Here is a 16,910-nt window from a genome sequence, read left to right as displayed (position 1 = left end):
GTGTGGAGGCCATTGTGAACCCACATTTATAGTAAGGGGTAGTTTGCTAGTGTTTTAAACTCTGAATGAGGGTTTGTGATACAAGAGGTGAACTGGTTTATACACTAAGAAAAGCAACCACACATCACTAGTGTAGTATATGTTTTTGTGACCTTGTGTGCATTGTGTCAATCAGCTAAATTTAGATCCATTACACTTAAAGTGTACGAAGGATAACCTCCCCCCCCCTCTGATAGAAATACAAAAACAACTAGGCCAATGGCAGTCGTATGGCTTGAACGTCATCATTGATTGTTCCTCCCACAGAGGCTTTTCCATCCTAGACTGATCAACAAATAGATTGCACATTTTTACTCTTGAAGGCATATATTATGCTGAATCACAACCATCTCATAATCCACTTCTGTGGGTGCAAACAGCAAGAGTCAATGTGTCCGTCTATAGAGGTGTCTCCCCAGGGTTGCCATATAAATGCTCAATAAGTGTTAAAATAGTCAGGTGAGACAGAGCTCTCCCCATGCGTATCTATAAATAAAGATTTCAAGAGACGTTCAAGTGCACCTGGTCCTGGATGGAAGTCTGAATTTTGTAGGGTGGATCGAGGGCTAGCTTTAAGGTCTAATTTTCACACAACATTGCTAGCCTAAATAAAACAGACCAGTAAAGGTTGTATTCAGTTATATTTATTTCCCTGTTTATCATGCCAATTTAGTATGAGGAAAGAGTTTCAGCCCCTCCATCTTTGATGTGTTTTACACTTCCCTCAGCTGCAAAAGCAATCAGAGAATTCTTGAAACGTGAGAAAGGAGCATTACTTTTGAACACAATTACAACATTTCAGTAAGGAACGAACCAAGCCCCCCCCCCCAAAAAAAAAAAACTTTAAAAATGGCCAATAAAATACAACATTTTAAAATGCTCAATTCAATCTGGAATGTATTTTCAGTAACAGCAAGATAGACAGATTGTTGTTGAGGCTTGACTGGTGCTTGCGATGAGGACATTTGCGTTTGTATGTCAGACCAATACCGTATTCTAGAATACATAATTCACAGCAGTTACTATTTTCTAAGCTAAAATTCTGACCATTACCAGTGTGACTAACTATTTTTCAGACATAAAAAACAGAATGCCCTAAAAAAATCCAATCATAAGTGATTTTAAAATGGTCACCACAGAGAGACAACTGCTTTAACATCAATGCCCAAATACAGATGGTGCTGGGATCTCCCCCCTCTCTAGGCTACGTAGGGGAACTGTAGCAGGACAGCCTGTCCCGGGCCCAACTCCAGTGCAGAGAGCCCCACAGCACTGTCGGGGGCCAGGTTGGCCTTGTCTGTGCTCACCTGGACCACAGCCTGAGCAGGCCGGTCAGGGTGGGCCAGCTGAAGGGTCACCGCGTCGCTGCCCCAGTTGAAGGCAGCGATGTAGCGCCCACTCTGGTCCCACTGGCGGAGGTAGGCCAGGGCAGAGGTGGAGTTGAAAAGGGGAATGTAGTCCCCATGCTGCAGGGAACGCTCTCTCCCACGCAGGTCACTCAGTGTCTTGAAGAAGGAACGGCAGGCGAGCCTCTGTTCTTTCTCCTTCTGTGGGTGATAAGAATTAAACATTCATTTCCTTGCTTTGCCAACAGTTGTATTTTTTTTATCTGAATGAATGTAATGTGCATTAGTGTATATGTATTTTTATTCACAAACAGAGTGTGTATGCATTAGCATCTCACTTACCGTAGCAGTTCCATTTGTCTCCTCATCCTCCAGGGAATCCCACAGCATCTTAGGGGACTTTGTATACTGTTATAAAACAATTAACACCAATATTAATCAAGACAAGATATCCTTTTAAAAAGTGGGACTCATTTCTCCAAGGCTAAAGCTGTTATTTGTTTTGTGATACATTAGTTACGGAAACCCCCTGCTCACCTCATCAGCCAGGGCAATCTCATCCCCATAGTTGAACACTGGGGTTCCGGGCAGCGTGAGCAAGAGCATCTGGTTGAAGTTAACCATGTCTGGGCCCACCAGTGTGGCCAGGTGACCCTCCTTCCTGTCCCCAATGTTCCAGGCTAGCTGGGTCTGGTTGTGGGAGGAAAGCAGCTGCTGGACAGTCTGAGCACGATCCAAAGCGGTCATGGTCTTAGACCGGAGGGCCCCGGATAGGAGTAGGTCCACCCCAGTGGAGTTCAGCAGTTCAGAGACGTCAACAGCAGAGGTCTTCGCAGTCACTCCAATCAGAATCCTGAGCAAGAAAGAAAAAAATGCATCCCTTTACTCAATGAATGTTATCTACACAAGTCACACAATGTACCCATTGTAATAGAATTAAGATCCAGTATCAGCTTTATTCTCGGCAGCAGTCAGTGCAGTTTCCACCACTAGAGGGCACAAGTTCCCAAACAATACCTTCACTAAACCTCCAGGGGGCTCACATGCATAACAATCTACTCAGAGGCCCAGTTGAGTGATGTACATAATTGTGGACATGTACTTACCTTCTCTTTCCTTCCGCAGTCCCATTCTGGACAATGGCTCTAATGTCAGCCCAAAGAGACGGAACCACGCTGGCCACGCGCTCTACACCAGACAGCTGGATCCCATCCACACCTTGGTTCAGCCAGAACACCAGGGCAGACTGGACAGAGAAGGTTTACATAGTATTAGATAGACACTCAAATACATTGTTGGGACTGAGTGAGTGGATTTAATGAGTTCACCGAGAAGAGATGCTCCGAACGCTTACCTTGAGTCTCTCAGCAACTTTGGTGACACTGACGTTAGAGAACCATGGTCCGCTTCCCAGATAGTTGGGAGTCAGATCCAGGATCACATTGATGCCTGTCAGAAAGGGGCGAAAGATTTAGTCCATCTGAAATTCAGCTGACCAACAAAATTATCAGTTTCAGCAGGCAACGAATTAAATGGCGGTATAAATATAGACACTATACTCACTCTTCTTGTGCGCAGCTGTAATGAGGCCTTTGAACTGTTCCAGATTGCCAGCGTCAGAGATCTCCTCAAACTTCACGCCTTCAGGGTTGTCTGCGGGGGCAACATGGATGGGCCCAACCACAAGTCCCTTCACCTTCAGCTGGCTCAGACTGTCAAGCTTCTCCTCCACGCCTGTTACACATTAGAAAACTGCTTACTAAGTGTCCATTCATGTATAATTAACACGCTACTGAATCAGGGAGAGCACAACCTTCAGTATGGATTTTAAATCTCATTTGTAAAAAACATTATACTGTTCATTGTCACCTTTATGTAAATACCTCATTTTCTATAAAGCCCTATCAAGTGAATAGTAACTGCCAACTGGAGGGTAATAGCTCTGCTCCCACCAACAAGTTCCAGACAGCCATTGTGTTGCCCTGTTCCTGGTGTGACTAATACCCTCAAACAAGAAACCTGCCAAACCAGTCATTGAGGGTGTAGCGAAGGAACGAACAGGAGAAGAAACGTGATTCTGCTGGTTCAGCAGATCCACATCCCCCAGAGTGGAGTCACAGAAGTGGGAAACTTGTTCATTTGCAAATCTAACTTTAATACTCCTATGGCACACACTTGGAAGTGCTAAAGCACATGTATTTTAAAATATTATGTCTAGTCACATGAACTGCACCAGACCCAATTTCAGTGTCCCCAGAACTTCACTCAGTAATCCCACCCAGTCTATGTGGTTCAATATACTCAAAGTACTACTAAATATAAGCTGGCTGTGACCTAGTGGGTTTCACCACAAATCTGTTATTCATCGTTACCCCTTTCAGTGACTCTTACCCTTCAGATTCTGGGACTCGCTGAAAGCTTGCACATCTCCAATTTGGTACAGAGGTCCATAATTCCACCAGTTCATGGCAGGAAGGTCTTTGCAGCGAGGTGCTTGAACAATGATGGCCACAGCGCCAGCCAGCATCCCCAGCCAGCCCAGCCAGAACAGAATCAGAAGGGCCCATCGTGTACGGACCCACCTTTAGGAGAGAGATTATTAGTCATGCAATATTATACCCTAACTGTTGCATAGCAAACACCCATTAACCTATATTTTCTATTGAGCTACAGTCTATTCCAGGTCTTGATGTTTCTTACGCAGGTGTTCCAGCAACTCTGAGGAGTTCCTCTTTGGATAGACCGGTAAATTTAGTCTCAATCTCCTCAGGGATTTTCACTTTAATGCTGCCGTTCTTCTCCGTGCCGGTGGGAGAACCGGCCTCTCCGTTCCCTGCCCCGCCAGTTATTGGCCGCTTCTCCTGGTCCATCTCATTCAACTCCACGTCCTTCATGTCCACCTCGGTGTCCTTAGTCATTGTAACGTTGGTTAAGGTGAGATTCTCTATAAAAAAGTAAGATAACAGTATAATTGCTGCCGGGAACAGTTGTGTCTGTCACATTGGGCGTGTTCCTCTGCCCAGGCGTTGCTAACGCATGCCAGATCGTACACCGCCTGGATAGGTATTTTAAGTGTCTGCAAACCACATGTTATAGACTCTTTGTGTTTGCAAACAGTCTCACGAGGGCGATGCGCGCAAGGTAGCGGCAGAGCACGGGGGATTTATATTGTGGAACGCCAGCAAAAAAAGCGTATGTTAATTATAGCAAGAATGAAAATATAATTGTAAGGGTATGAGAACCCCCCCAAAAAAATATTTAGTTAGAAGTAATAAAAACGTACATCTAGGCTATGTTGAATGGCCGCAGAAGGCTTTGTTACTGCAGCCAAGAGTCACGCGCATCTGTCCCTGACGTCAGCGTGTCGTGTACTGGAAACGGGTCAGTAGCGATCGGTCAGTCGATTACGTGGCATTCAACCATTGTTCGACTTATGCAACGTCCGGCCAGCGGAAAGAAACCATGTGTGATACACAAACGATGGTCTTATAGAATGGCAATTGTATGAAACATTGCATCAAATTACAACAAAACACCGAGGCAAATATGGTAATTACAGTATAACTGTGTTTAATATTGTGACATAATTGAAAGGCTAATATCGGATCTGAGCCAGGGTGGCAAAAGGGGTTACATTCCCATCGCGCAATAGGCTAGTTGTTGACTTGATCATCGGCAATTGTTAAAGCAATTGCCACCAATTCAACGAGATAAAATGTAGCCCAACATCCTCATTCAATGGCTCGTCGGTAAAATGGTTACAGTAGACAACATCCTTTGAAACATTAGGATATAGGGGGCTTGCAATCTAGCGTGCGTTAAACCGGTTTGGTCTAGTTTAATTCTAGTGAAGGCATGAGGCACACATGCACCAAGCAGAAAACAGAACAGGCAAGGTGCCATAAAATATATACATTTTATTTTTTATTGTCACTACATAAGTAAAAACGTAACACTATATTTACATTATATAGTGGGGTGCGAACAGTTGAAATATGCCTGTATAAAATCCAAATAATTTTCTGTCACTGGACAAACCAATGATGTCATATCTATGTAGGGCAGGCAATGCGACAAACAGTCAAAGTAGGCCTCAGGAAAACAACCCTCACTTTAGGATACATTTTTTATTTGATTTATTTAACCTTTATTTAACCCAGTCTACAAAACCCAGTCTACATTCACATGAACGTAATAAGCAATCCATCATTACCTGGTCAAGAAAACTGGTCGTGTATTTTTCAGTGCACGCTCATTTACCTCGTTGCTGAAGAAAATTGTTGATGTACAGCATCCGTGAAGGGCTGTTTATATAGCAGTGTAGTTTTATCACCGCCCAGTTTTAAGGAAGTGCCGACATCACAAATTGCAGATTGATCAATTATGAGTGTGATCAAGGTCATCTTTAACTTCAGCACATGCTGACATAACACAAATTCGATCAATTGGACAGTGGACCATTTGAGACAAATCGATATGCATTTCATGGTTTGGCAATTCGGATGTTTGCGTTTGAAAAAGTCCACCTTAAGCGGTCCGCCATTGGCCAGACGTGCATCCCCCATCATGTTTTCATAAGTTGACAAGAAATGACACAAACAACCAGTGGGAAATAGATCTCGGTGCTCTATATTTGGAATAACAAAGGAGGATAGAACTTTCAAATGGTGAATAATATTATAGGCCTAGTGATCTCCTCTTTAATAAAACGAATTATATTTCTGTGTTATTGTCTGGTTATAATTTCCGTCCATCCATCCTGCTAGAAAACATCTGCAAAAGACAGAAATTGGAGTTTATGGAAAATATACGATTGTGTTCAAATGTAGATGTTGGCACTTTGATATACTGAAATTAGTGAATGATTGAGGACAGTAGGCTACTGTACCAATAGTCTAAAACATCCAAGCAAATAAAGCTCTCAAACTTTGACCTAGAAAAAGCTATTTCCTAAATTGCTGCAAAAATCTCCTGTGTTCATAATCCGTCTTTCCATTTTTTTCAACTCCAGACTCCTTGGACTTGTTTGTGTTATTCTCAAGAACATTTTGGTTATAGGCTATTTATTTATATTGATTCACATTCTCAAGTCAAAGCAATGAGTAGAATAACTAAACCTGTTAAATGTAAAGTCATAATGTAGATTTCTGCCTATATAGACATACACAAAAGTAATTATTCATCATGAGAGGGTCATAAACATTACCTAGTAATGCTTATACTGCCAGAAAAATTAAAATATCACCTTAGTGGTATTTTTTAGTTTTGTTGAGTTATACATCGCTGAGGTGTAATCACCATTGAGGACACCAGGTCAAGTACACAGTACAAATATGTGAAAAATTTGATGTTTGATTTTTTTGGTAACACTTCATTTTAAAGGGTCCTTATTACAGTGTGCTTACATATGTAATTACACTGTAACAAGTATTGTAGTTAATTGTAATAACCTAGTTACACAGTAATAACAACATGTATCTGGTGGTAATTGCAGTCTAATTACAGAGGTGCAACAAGAAATGCTTGTTACCATGCTTGTTACAAATGGGCAATTAGACTGCAATTACCACCAGTTACATGATGTTATTACAGTGTAACTATGAGTTATTGCAATTAACTACAATACTTGTTAGTGTAATTACATATTTAATTACACTGTAGTAAGGAACACTTAAAATTACGTGTTACCGATTTATTTTCCCTATTCTACAAAAGTGGGGGAATAGGGCTTGAAATGATGGATATAACTGGACCTGTGACTTTGTGGCTATGTTAACTAGTGAGACCATTGAGAGTGGAGGCGGCATCTGAAGGGGACAACCAGCAATTTCACGGAGTGTACAGCAATTAAGGTTGCACTGTCCACAGAGTGTTCTGTACACAAACAATGTCAATCAGAACCTGTCCAGAACTGCTCAAAGTCATTTAAAAAAAAATAAACAATCTGGATTACAAAATCTTTACTTTTGAAAGACCTTTAAGAAGAGATGAAGAAAACACCAGGTGAATGAATTAAAGGCCTATATATGGGTAATAATACAGATAGTGATCAAGTTACTACATCTCTTTCTATCTTGACACAGTTCTGTCCAATCCACAAGACCCATCATGTAATCTCCTCACAAACTATGTGGTCCTGTTTGGCTCAGTTGGTAGAGCATGGCGTTTGCAACACCAGGATTGTTGGTTCAATTCCCACAACCACCCATATGTAAAAATGCATTCACTCGTGATTGTAAATTGCTTTGGATGAAAGTGTCTGCTAAATGGCATACTGTATGTTATTATAGAGAGATGTCTGGTTACAACCCAAGATTAGAGTTCAGTGACGGGGGCCACTGAACTCATTTGCAGTACAGCCATTGGACATTCTAGATGGGGGTGGGGGGAAACAAGAGTAGAACATGAGGAAGACTTGAAAAGGGGGGCACATTTGGGATCTTACATGTGTGTTTAAGTCATCAACCAGTTAGGTTACCGATTAGTGCATCTAATACTGTCCGCCAGGCTGTAGTCCTTACGTTATAGTTTGATACAATACAGGAAAACACTCAACAAAATGCAGTCTCCATGAGCCCATGTCCCTCCTTCTGAAGGGCGGAGGCTGGTGGGTGTCAGGTGTCATGTAACCCCAGCGGGGCAGAGCACATTGTGTCCTTTAGGGTCCTCCCTAAAAACATAAACTGAATGTGAAATCAACATGTTTTCATGAAGCGGTCTGAGAGAAGGGTGGAGGACACAATGTGCTCTGCTCCGCTGTGTCAGTAGAGAACAATGGAAGTACGCACCGTGTGTGTTTTATGTTATTTTATTCACTATTTTTACTGCTTCCTGTTTGCTTTTACTTTTTTCATTTTGTTTTAATGTAAAGTGTGCTGTGATTTTAAATGCACTTTAAATAAAGTTTGATTTGATTTTAACCCCACTGAATCAGACGTTTAATGAAACGTTTTCTTATCTGATTGTTCAACAGATTGTTCAACATGGTAAATCATTGTGGTTTGACATTGCAGACACATTTATCTGCCGTTATCCACCGACGTTTCCTGTCTGCTCGGAAGGGGCCAATGTTCCATTGGGGAGCCTTCTGCACAAGTGCCTCAAAGCTAAACCAACCAGTCATCAAGTTCAGGCAGCAGCCACACAGCTAAAGCAGCCCCATGGTGAACACGGCATCAACATGCAGTGTCAGAAACGCTTGTCATTTTATGACGTTTATGTTAAGCTGGAGGAGTGTAAATGTGCCAGCTTGGAGGAGGTCACTAAAGCACAGAGTGCCTCCTATGTGTGGTATGACGCACTGCTAGCTCAGCAAAGAAGGTTCCTGTGCGCACCTCAACAAATCCAAACAACTTTGTGCGGGAGCATCTCTTCCCCATGTTCCATGGGAACTCAGCAACCACACATGGCAAGGAGAACGAGCAGGTGGCCTAGGTTAGTCTGGAGAGTAGAGGCACAGTAGTGAGTGTCAAGGAGCCAATGCTTTCTGCAAGCCCAGAGAGTGAGAGAGAGAAAAGAAAAGCTGTCCCAACAGCAGAGTCCCAACATCTTACCACTGCTACATCTGGCTATCAGCGGAGCCTTGTCTATCAGCGAAACAGTTCATTCAGCCTCATTTACTGCCTTTTTAAAAAACGTAGTGGATATGGCTGACTTGTTTAAACAAATATGGTTTCTACTGACAATTGAGATGTACAAACTATGGCATAAGGGAACGACAAGCAGATAAGAGGCAATCCGTAATTTCAATTAAAACATTCATGAGCGAGCTAGGACGGACGTTGTCAATATAATTATTTGTTCAGCACTTTTGAAATGTACAGCGACATAATTCCGAACATGGGCTGTTCTTACAGTATTCTCCCTGCATACCAAGTCTGAACCGTAGGATAAATAACGGGGGTATATAAACAGACAATGAAATGTCTTACAATATTCAATGATTATATTTCGCTAAAACAGGCTAAAGGCTACATGTGCACCACCAAGTCAGAACAGTAGGCTAAATTATGAGGGGAAAAGGGACCAAATTATTAGTGTGAGGCACATGGGCTACTAACAGCTACTAACAACATACACTTAGTAACGTTATTACTTTCTTAGCTACAGTATACAGTCCTGGCCAAAAGTTGAGAATGTCCCTCTTTGCCATGCAAATGAACTGAATCCCCCAAAAACACTTCCACTGCATTTCAGCCCTGTCACAAAGCACCAGCTGACATCATGTCAGTGATTCTCTCGTTAACACAGGTGTGAGTGTTGACTAGGACAAGGCTGGAGATCACTCTATCATGCTGACTGAGTTTGAATAACAGACTGGAAGCTTCAAAAGGAGGGTGGTGCTTGGAATCATTGTTCTTCCTCTGTCAGCCATGGTTACCTGCAAGGAAACATGTGCCGTCATCATTGCTTTGCACAAAAAGGGCTTCACAGGCAAGTATATTGCTGCCAGTAAGATTGCACCTAAATCAACCATTTATCGGATCATCAAGAACTTCAAGGAGAGCGGTTCAATTGTTGTGAAGAAGGCTTCAGGGCGCCCAAGAAGATCCAGCAAGCGCCAGGACTGTCTCCTAAAGTTGATTCAGCTGCGGGATAGGGGCACCACCAGTACAGAGCTTGCTCAGGAATGGCAGCAGGCAGGTGTGAGTGCATCTGCACGCACATTGAGGTGAAGACAAAGAAGCCACTTCTCTCCAGCCACTTCTCTCCAGGAAAACATCAGGGACAGAGTGATATTTTGCAAAAGGTACAGGGATTGGACTGCTGAGGACTGGGGTAAACTCGTTTTCTCTGATGAATCCCCCTCCCGATTGTTTTGGGCATCCGGAAAAAAGCTTGTCTGGAGAAGACAAGGTGAGCACTACCATCAGTCCTGTGTCATGACAACAGTAAAGCATCCTGAGACCATTCATGTGTGGGGTTGCTTCTCAGCCAAGGGAGTGGGCTCCCTCACAATTCTGCCTAAGAACACAGCCATGAATAAAGGATGGTACCAACACATCCTCCGAGAGCAACTTCTCCCAACCATCCAGGAACAGTTTGGTGACGAACAATGCCTTTTCCAGCATGCCATAAGGCAAAAGTGATAACTAAGTGGCTCGGGGAACAAAACATCGATATTTTGGGTCAATGGCCAGGAAACTCCCTAGACCTTAATCCCATTGATAACTTGTGGTCAATCCTCAAAAGGCGGGTGGACAAACAAAAACCCACAAATTCTGACAAACTCCAAGCATTGATTATGCAAGAATGGGCTGCCATCAGTCAGGATGTGGCCCAGAAGTTAATTGACAGCATGCCAGGGCAGATTGCAGAGGTCTTGAAAAAGAAGAGTCAACACTGCAAATATTGACTCTTTGCATAAACTTCATGTAAATGTCAATAAAAGCCTTTGACACTTATGAAATGCTTGTAATTATACTTCAGTATTCCATAGTAACATCTGACAAAAATATCTAAAGACACTGAAGCAGCAAACTTTGTGGAAATTAATATTTGTGTAATTCTCAAAACTTTTGGCCACGACTGTACATATCTCCCTGGCATATTACATAATTTATGCAACAGCATACAAAACATTTTTGGACTCACCTTGTCGTGCTGAGCTCACTTCCTTCCAAACCACTCATTGTTGAATTTGCGATTTCCAACTTTTTGTGTAATGTTGATGTCCAATGGCCAATGAGCACGATACGTTTTATCTTTTATTTCTCTTCATTATTTCTCTTCATATGACAAGGATTGAAAATGATTTGCCAGTAGATTGTTGACTTGATTCATGATGATGACTGCTAGCTAAGATTTTGAAAGTATGATGTTGACATGATCAGTCCAATCAAAGCTAATGTACATAGGTGATTTGACATCATTTTATCTGTGGCCAATGACCTTGAGCCTTCTTGGATGGGCACTTCTAATGTAACTCTATGTCAGCAGCCAAAGGGCTAGAATTTTTGCAGTGACGTAGTGTCCCAATGAGTGACAGAACACTGAGCCAATCACAACGCAACGCTCTGTATTTTCTGCTGGCTTGCACCACCACCACAGAAAGCACTGAGCTAGGCTGAAACACCTGCATTCTGGAGCTGCCTTACTCAAGAAAACAAAAAAGAGACCATGTTTGTATGCAGCTTTATTAACGTAATGATATATATATACACACATATATATATATATTTTTACACTGTTTGCAAACTGATATGTGACACGTATTAAAGCCAAAATAACATGCAAAACAGGCAAGCACCAATTTTTATTTATGTTTTTGCAATAAACGTGGGGCTCACCTTCTCTTAATGATGGGTCGCCACTGCCCCTGAGTCGTCTGATAACTCTCTCAACATGTATATGCATATTAGCTAACCTTCTCATGCTTGTGACATCCTCGTTAGACAGCTGGCCTCCTTTCTGAGTGATGGCTGGTATGGCATAACTTTATCGCCAGGCCTAAGGTATTCCAGGAAGCCAGAGTTTTGGGTGATTAACTTGTTACTGCATCTGCCTCCATGTGCAAGAGAAATAAACATAACGAGTCCACATTGAGAAAATACTTCAGAGTATTGCTGGAAAATAGTGGCTGTATGACCCTCCCCTCTGAAATCGAGATGATGTGCTTTCTGAAGAGTGGTTTCAGAGCAGTCGATGATGCAAGTGGTGTTGGGGAACTTCTCTTTGAAGCATTGTGTTCTGGATCGTCTCCCTCGGCAGCCATGGAATGTAGATCCTTGTGCTCCTTCATTGTGTCAATCCAGTAGGAAAGGATTCTGCTCACTATTCCCTGGGACACAGCAAAGCGTTCAGCAAGATCACCCTGAAGTTAGTTGTGTAGAATTTCTGCAGAAATGCTACACGGTCAAAGAAAACACTAAGAGCTAGGCCAGTATACAACACTGAGCTAGTGTCATTATTCTGGATGGTGTGGGTCAATGGCTCTGCACCACCACATTGGGTTTGTTTGTGGCATGTGGGCTTGTTGACTGGTTCTCTTGACACGTAGCGGTGATCAGTCAATGCTGGAAACTCCCATTGAGTATCAGCATCTGTACGCTGTGGTGGCACTGGCATGACTCTGCATCACCACAGTTGTCTGCATCTGTAAAGAAATCATAAGAGAGACCACAAGTTCAACAAAGTAAAATACACAGACAGCCTACTGGTCTTGGTTAGGTCAAAAAAATTCAACACTAACATTTAATAATTTAGTTAGTTAGACATGTCATGAGCATTACCAGTGGCATGTCTGCAATGAAGGGGTTAATCATGGGATGGGGAGAAAGAAGTTGTTGAATAGCTAACAATGTAGGGACTAACTAGCTAGGGTAGTTAGCTAGCAATACTATCCGATGGGCTGTCCTCAAGCTAGCTAGCTAAGTGAGTAAGCTAGGCAACAGTTAGCTAGCTACATACAGTATGTTAGGACTACTAACATAGTTAGCTAAGCTAGCTAACTTCTGCCTGATTCAGGACACCACATCTGTGACGATAGCTAGTGAGTAACAGCTAGCTAACAGCTGCCTGTATGTGTGATGTCCGAATGAGATGTTGCCTTCTGGTCTGTACTGGAGCATCATAGCCTAGCCACTTCTCAGGGAAAGGACACTCTTCAGTCGGCCTCTTATTCATGAAGTGATACGAACACACACAGTAGTTTGGTGGTTTCTTCAAGTTCAATACTTTGAGCCAAAGAGACTGCAAATCAAAAGGAGCCTTAGAACTGAACTCGCTCCTCAAAAAAGTTTAGTGGTCAAAACACTCCTGCTCCATGAACAGACTTCGTTTCTACCAGTTATTGTGTCATCCCCTTACCGAACATAAAATGTCTGTTTTGCGTGAATCCATGTTTGGGAAGTTGTGAGAAGTATGTTGGTTATCTAGGCTAGCTGCGAACTATTGACCGGAAATGCTTAACCGGAAGTTCCCCACAATAAAACCTAAACAGAACCCGCCCATATTTCCGGTGAAAATTAGTCTCAAACCTCCGACCTTCTAGCCCGAAATCCAGCGCGCTATCGACTGTGCCGCAAAAGCATGCTCGTGCGGCAGAGTCGGTATCCGCGCTTATAAACCCAGGGTCATACAATACTGTAGCATTTGCGAAGTCATCAATAGCTATTGTTTCAATTCAACCCAGGGTTCAACTAAAAATAGACAATACATATACAGGGCATTCGGAAAGTATTCAGACCCCTTGACTTTTCCCACATTTTGTTACGTTACAGCCTTATTTTAAAGTTGATTAAATATTTTTTTCCCTCATCAATCTTCACACAATACCCCATAATGACAAAGCAAAAACAGGTTTTTAGAAAAGTCTGCAAATGTATTAAAAATAAAAAACAGAAATGCCTTATTTACATAAGTATTCAGACCCTTTGCTATCAGACTCAGAATTGAGCTCAGGTGCATCTTGTTTCAATTGATCATCCTTGATGTTTCTACAACTTGATTGGAGTCCACTTGTGGTAAATTCAATTGAATGGACATGATTTGGAAAGGCACAAACCTGTCTATATAAGGTCCCACAGTTGACAGCGCATGTCAGAGCAAAAACCAAGCTGTGAGGTCAAAGGAATTGTAGATCTCCGAGACAGGATTGTGTCGAGGCACAGATCTGGGGAGGGTGCCAAAACATTTCTGCAGCATTGTAGGTCCCCAAGAACACAGTGGCCTCCATCATTCTTAAATGGAAGAAGTTTGGAACCAACAAGACTCTTCCTAGCTCTGGCTGGTGGGCCAAACTGAGCAATCGGGGGAGAAGGGCCTTGGTCAGGGAGGTGACCAATAACCCAATGGTCACTCTGACAGAGCTCCAGAGTTCCTCTTTGGAGATGGGAGAACCTTCCAAAAGGACAACCATCTCTGCAGCACTCCACCAATCAGGCCTTTATGGTGGAGTGGCCAGACGGAAGCCACTCCTCAGTAAAGGTACATGACAGCCCGCTTGGGGTTTGCCAAAAGGCACCTAAAAGACTCTCAGACCATGAGAAACAAGATTCTCTGGTCTGATGAAACCGAGATTGAACTATTTGGCCTGAATTCCAAGCGTCACGTCTGGAGGAAACCAGGCACCATCCCTTCGGTGGCAGCATCATGCTGTGGGGATGTTTTTCAGCGGCTGGGACTGGGAGACTAGTCAGGATTGAGGGAAAGATGACCGGAGCAAAGTACAGAGAGATCCTTGACTAAAAACCTGATCCAAAGCACTCAGGACCTCAGACGGGGTCGAAAGTTTCCCTTCCAACAGAACAACGACCCTAAGCACACAGTCAAGACAACGCAGGAGTGGCTTCGGGACAAGTCTCTTAATGTCCTTGAGTGGCACAGCCAGAGCCCGGACTTGAACCCGATCTAGCATCTCTGGAGAGACCTGAAAATAGCTGTGCAGCGACGCTCCCCATCCAACCTGACAGAGCTTGAGAGGATCTGCAGAGAAGAATGGGAGAAACTCCGAAAATACAGGTGTGCCACGCTTGTAGCGTCATACCCAAGAAGACCCGAGGATGTAATCACTGCCAAAGGTGCTTCAACAAAGTGCTGAGTAAAAGTTCTGAATACTTATGTAAACGTGATATTTGTTTCATTTTTAATACTTTTGCAATAAATTTGCCAAAATTTCCAAAAATCTGTTCTTGCTTTGTCATTATAGGGTATTGTGTGTAGATTGATTAGCAAAAAAATTATATTTTAATCAATTTTAGAATAAGACTATAACGTAACAAAATGTGGAAAAAGTCAAGGGGTCAAGCTTAGGTTCATGTCAAATTACATTTTCAAATTGATATTGAATATATTGGATTCACGTCTCCAATTCAACCAAAAATCTAAGTTAAATAATAGGACTAAATCAAATCAAACTCGATTTACAGTGCATTTAAAATTTGATTTGATTTAGTCCCATTCTTTAACTTGGATTTTTGTTTGAAATGGAGAAGTGAAGCCAACATATCAATTAGTAATTTGAAGACAAACTGGAATTGAAGTCAGACTAAGTCAGTGGCACAAAATATACAGTACATCTCCTTCAAATGTTGATATTTGGTTGTGTTGACAATTCAATATCACTTTTGCAATACAGTAAATAGCCTATTAACTTGTCAACAAGATAAGAAAATATATGTTGGATTCACGTCTCCAACTAAACCAAAAATACAACTTAAACAATAGGATTAAGCCAGCGGCTCAGATGAAACTATTCAAATATTAGATACATCTCCTTTAAATTATGATATTTAGTTGCTTTGTCAACCTAACAGAATTCGATATCACTTTTGTATTACAGTAAATAGCCTAAAGTTAATAAGGCTATCTTACAAACTAATGTAAACGTTTTTATCAGGGGCACAACTTTGGTTTTAGAAGTGGGGGGGACATAATTATTTTTATTTTTTATCTGGTCGGATAAACACTCCAAACAGCCTACCCGACCGCTCCGAGGCGTCCACGTGGTCCTGAAGCACACCGTTACCTCGTTTTGTATCACATTCCAATGATAAAACTGGGGGGGACAAAAATGCAATTTCAGAAGGTGGGGGCGACATGTCCCCCGTCCCCAGTGAAAGTTGCGCCCCTGGTTTTTATTTAATCTTAAAATTAGTAACTCATCGATAGGCCACATTTTGATGTTACTGTCACTAAAAAAGCCTTATTATGTAATCATAGAAAGCATGCATGTCCAAGATAGCATGCAAAGGTTGCAAGTCTGTGGAGATCTTCACAATATAAATATCTGTGCAGAATCTCAAACGGCATTGATCACTTGCACTTTATATTTTTAATGTAATGTCAACTACAATCCAGGTCATATGGTTGTGCTGTTAGATGAAGCACAGTGATAACACATTACGTTTTTCTATCTATACAACATATTTGATATTGTATTCCCATTTGAACTTTGTTGTAATTTTAAATGGTTGAAAGTGCAGTGATAAAACATTTAGATGAAAACGAAATCAAAAATCAGGCATTGTTTTTCCATAGTGTCACATTGGGAATTCAACAAACTTCTGGCTGTATTTTTGAGTGGGTGAATAAAGGTTGAAATCTCAGTGATCAACAGTTTCAACCAAAAATTACCCACATTTCCAAGTTGAAACGACGTGGTGTGCCCAGTGGGAAGTCTTTACAATATCAAAGCCCATAAACTCACCCACCCGTTCAACCCCCAGTGTTGCTCAGCTAAGCAGGGGCTTTGATTGGATCTCCTGTTATTTGTTCCTTTCATTATTGTGGTACCCAGCGGATATTGAATGTCTGAGACGTCCACCTCCCGGTCGCTCAGGTTTAGGCTACATTGTGGAAAACAGAACATTTGTATGAAGTTAAGGTGTTTACATATTTTTTTATTTTACTTTGAAGAAAACATTATTGAGATTAAAATTAGTAGTTTACAACCGTAGTTAAACAAGAGTTTAATTTAGCAAATCAGCAAAGAAAAGTGTTCTGCTGACAAATGTTCTGTCATCCCTCTGGAATAGTTACAAATTAATCACAAACCGCCAGAGACAGACGACAGCTACTGCTGAT

At 42.0% G+C, this 16,910-nt stretch overlaps 1 protein-coding gene and 1 long non-coding RNA gene across 2 annotated transcripts; both read right to left on the bottom strand.

Moving 5' to 3' along the window:
* Positions 1–665: 665 nt before the first annotated feature.
* LOC115154659 (4F2 cell-surface antigen heavy chain-like) lies at positions 666–5,686 on the bottom strand. Its single transcript, XM_029701109.1, has 9 exons — positions 5,599–5,686; positions 4,086–4,329; positions 3,777–3,967; positions 2,949–3,119; positions 2,740–2,834; positions 2,492–2,631; positions 1,923–2,238; positions 1,728–1,793; positions 666–1,586 (listed from the first exon to the last, which is right to left on the bottom strand). The coding sequence occupies exons 2-9, from the start codon at positions 4,301–4,303 to the stop codon at positions 1,239–1,241; spliced, it is 1,545 nt and encodes a 514-aa protein (XP_029556969.1). The 5' UTR covers positions 4,304–4,329; positions 5,599–5,686; the 3' UTR covers positions 666–1,238.
* A 5,939-nt stretch (positions 5,687–11,625) lies between these two features.
* LOC115154658 (uncharacterized) lies at positions 11,626–13,305 on the bottom strand. Its single transcript, XR_003867919.1, has 2 exons — positions 13,194–13,305; positions 11,626–12,480 (listed from the first exon to the last, which is right to left on the bottom strand). It is a non-coding gene; the product is annotated as an uncharacterized LOC115154658 (long non-coding RNA).
* Positions 13,306–16,910: the final 3,605 nt, after the last annotated feature.

The sequence above is a fragment of the Salmo trutta genome, chromosome 19, assembly GCF_901001165.1.
Source record: "Salmo trutta chromosome 19, fSalTru1.1, whole genome shotgun sequence".
Classification (NCBI taxonomy): Eukaryota; Metazoa; Chordata; class Actinopteri; order Salmoniformes; family Salmonidae; genus Salmo; species Salmo trutta.
Note: the sequence above shows the minus strand (reverse complement) of the source record. Positions and strands in the feature narration are given on the sequence as shown.